At 35.2% G+C, this 3,699-nt stretch overlaps 1 protein-coding gene across 1 annotated transcript in view; it reads right to left on the bottom strand.

The window, feature by feature from the left end:
* Window positions 1-2,718: 2,718 nt before the first annotated feature.
* Window positions 2,719-3,699, bottom strand: part of KIAA2012 (KIAA2012 ortholog) — a 115,947-nt gene continuing 114,966 nt past the window's right edge. The window contains exon 23 of the mRNA XM_061204022.1: window positions 2,719-2,857. Within this exon, the coding sequence (XP_061060005.1) occupies window positions 2,719-2,857 (139 nt within the window). The remainder of the gene's footprint in view (window positions 2,858-3,699) is intronic.

Genomic DNA, 3,699 nt, shown 5'->3' with positions numbered 1-3,699 from the left:
CCGTACCAATGTTCATTTTATTTTTAATTGTACAGAAAGAAGAAAAAAAATGCTTAAAACATAAGGTTTTCTTGCATAATACTGGAAATTATTGTTTGTACATGGTAAACATGTTTTCTTTAGTACTGTGCAGTGATGACGATCATGACTTTGAAGCCCTGAAAGTTACTGAAGTGCCTTCTGAATTAAGGATTTAATTAAGGCCACAATACCTTTTAAATACCCAGTGTTGTTTTTTTGTAAAAACTTGATATTCCTGTGTGGTGCATATATATGATACAGTTACCCAATATGTTGAATAAATGGGCACGCCAAAAATTCTTAATTGATATTGATAATTTCAGTTTTTCCCTTAACAATTTACAAAATGTTCTCTGCTTAGTTAAGGTTTGGTATATTTTGTTTATATTTTCTTTTATTTCTTTATCTCCTCTCTTTAAACTGTGTAAAATTAAAATACCAAATTAGTTCCTTAATTAGAGGGCTTAACTTTTTCTTTTAAACCCTTAATGAATCACAGAATTCAGTATATCTGTGCATATACGTAATCCTATTTCATATTATTCCAAATAGAATGTCATCTGACTACATTAGAAGAGCGAATAAGACCTATCTCTAATGCATTTTATAAACTGTTATAGTTTGAATCCCTTCTCAAGTCCCCTATTGAAAAATAATTGGCTCGCCTTATAAATTCTTATATTTGACCCTAACTGAAAAATTATTTGTATTGTACATATATAGTCTAGGTAAATTAGAGCTTTTAGACCATTACCTGGCATTTATCATTATATTAAATAGTAACTAGGAGTCAGGCCCATTTCTAGAAAGTCCTCATTGAGTTGCATATTTCTGTCAGGCCTGAGTAGCAAACCTCATAGGCTATTTGAGCTATCCAGAATGCGTGAATATGTAGTTTGGTATCTTAGCTTTGTTTGCATCTCTTTCTGAGGGCTCTCAGCATTTAGGTGGTGGAGATTAACTATAATATAATTTGGGGATATAATTTTCTTGATTTTAGTTTATTGGATTCTTCTAAATGCTTTGCAGTCTGCTATGGTTAACTGAAAAATGTGCTTATCTGGTGAGTACTGCTGATAAAATAGGCTTTTCACAGCAACAATTTAATAGAATATCAGATTTGGAAGGGACCTCGAATAACATTTAGTGTAGCCTCTCTACCTGGTGCTTGACTGCAACATCCTAAATTTGTAAAAGAAGGGAGAAAATAAAATCAGTAATGGTAATTTCCCCTGCAAGGATGTTTTCCTTGAGTGTTCTTTCTTTTCGGTTGAATTATTTGAGATGCTCCTTTCTCACCTAAGTATTATTGAGTGATGAATTGAATGAATGAATGAATGTGCAAGTAGGATCGACAAGTTTGAGAAAAAGTTTTAAGTGGCATATTTAAATTCACTGTGATAGCCAGTGTTTTGGCCATTTTATTTCTATTTTATATAAAGCAAGTGTTTGAAAATAAGCATCAAATCTAAACAAGTCCAATAACACAGCAATACAGACTCAAAATTAAGCTTGACTTCTGGATTGTGGAAGCGCAGTTCCTGTAGAAAGCACCTTACAAGCATTAGTGGGAGATTTGAGGGAGTCATCTGCAAATACTAAGTTTTTTTAGCTGTAGACAGTGAAGTATAGGATAGGGCCAAAGGAAATTCCTGGGAAAATTCAGGTTCAGGTACTGCTTGCTTTAACATCTTTTTACATATCTTATTTGCTAAAGGTCCTTCATCCCCTTTAATGATCAATCTATGATAGATACTTATCAGATACTTAACTGATATTAAGGAGATGTTAAAGACAGATTATCTAATCAAGATGCTTATAGGTTCAGTGTGATTTTAAAAATGGGGAAATTATGTGAGTGGCTGGTTTTTCAAGACACAGGAGCAAAACCTCAAGATCGGTTTGTTTTCTGGGCTCTAGAATACAATGTTGTCCGATAGAACTTTCTGTGAGGATGAAAATGTTCTATTACAGTAGCCAGTATCCACATCTGGTTATTGAGCACCTGAAATGTGGCTAGTGTGTCTGGAGAACTGAATGTTTTAACATATTTAAATAGCTACATGTGGCTACTTATTTGGATAGTGCAGCTCTTAATCTGTACTTTGAGGTTGTGAGAATGCCCTCAGAACAGTTCATTTTGCTCAAATGAACATTTATCAAGTGATTAACTTGTTTTAAATAGAAATTAAACTTTAGATTCTTAGGAAATGGATGTAGTTTTGCTTTATAAATTATAATAAAATTCTTAATATGTAAATACATGAATTAGCTCCTCTTTGCTAATTCAGAGTTATTGCATTATAGAATTTCCATTTACCTACAGCTCTTTCAGAGACACTGAAATGAAATACTTCAGCTACCCTAAGATTATGTTAATGTCTTACTCACTGAAATTAAGCCGAAATTTACTGAAATTCAAACAAATTATGAAATTATTGGCTAATTTTAGGCACCAAAGCTTCCGGATTTACGTGGTTCCAGAGAACATAAAGAATTTAGGTGTGTGACAAGTTTGACTGGGTTGAGTAAGGTTTGGGTGGTGGGGAGGGAGGGCCTAGAGTGAAGTGAAGTGTGGGGTGAGGTGAAGTGAACTAGATGAAATGGAGCTAACTGAGCTCAGGATGGAACTTCATTACAGAAGGAAGTCACTCGTTTTCTGTCACCACCTCCTAACTTTTTAGTTTTCTTCTAGTCTTAAGGTCTTGGTATTTGTAGGAACTGGAAGTAAGAGTAGACCCATGGTCTGGAAATGTTCTGTGTCCACTGTAGGCCATTGGCTTCCTTACGGAGTTCTTGGTGGAAATGAAGATCTTTCTTCAAAGCAGCTTTTTGCCTGAGGAAACAACCCCACCCGCAATCACAATACTGATTAAGCATCCTAGAAATTGTCCTTATAAGCTCGTGGAAGAATTTTGGATTTCAGTCATCATCAGTTAGACTTGGGGCTACTGATCTTGCATTTTAGTGGAAGATCATACTCTGTTCATTTAGTGACTTTACATATGAGGTTTAGAGTATCGTGATCCTCCTACTAGGAAAGTAAAAGGAAAGGTGTAACAGTTCTTAAATTTGTATTGCTGGAAGGGACTCCCTTGTTTTGGAGATGAAGAAACAGGCCAGAGAAGTTAACTGTACCTGGGCCAATGTCACACAAGTGAAGACGAAATCAAGCTAGTTAGCATCAAGTTCTCCTAACCCTTGCTGGAATGAGGCTCTTTAACACCCCTCACATATCCCTTTAATTACTTGGTTTTTTGCTTTCAGCTACTTGGATTAGTGTTGCAAAATTGCTCAACTTCCCCTTGTACTACTTGCCAGTTTTCTTTTTGTGGAAAACTGCAACTCCAATAGCTTGCTTTTGGTTTCAATACTTATGAACCCAACCCTACTGCTATGATACATGGAACACATAATTTTGAAATTGAATCAAGACTTCCCTAATCTGTTTTGTAATTCGCGTAACAGCTGAGGAATGTTTCAGGAGAGGAACAACTCAAGGTTAGGTGGAAAACCTTGAAATAGAGTTGTTCTGGCTTCCTTCTTTTTCTGGTCCCCTGAAGAGTATTTATTAGCTTAGATTAAGCTTAAGTTGTAGAAAATAACTTTCAAGGGGTAAATTGTTTACAGTTAAGATTGGAATTGTGGTTTTCTGTGTTGGGTTTCTTTACCCTTCAC

Source organism: Eubalaena glacialis, chromosome 1 (assembly GCF_028564815.1).
Source record: "Eubalaena glacialis isolate mEubGla1 chromosome 1, mEubGla1.1.hap2.+ XY, whole genome shotgun sequence".
NCBI lineage: Eukaryota > Metazoa > Chordata > Mammalia > Artiodactyla > Balaenidae > Eubalaena > Eubalaena glacialis.
This window is presented reverse-complemented; position numbering and strand designations above follow the sequence as displayed.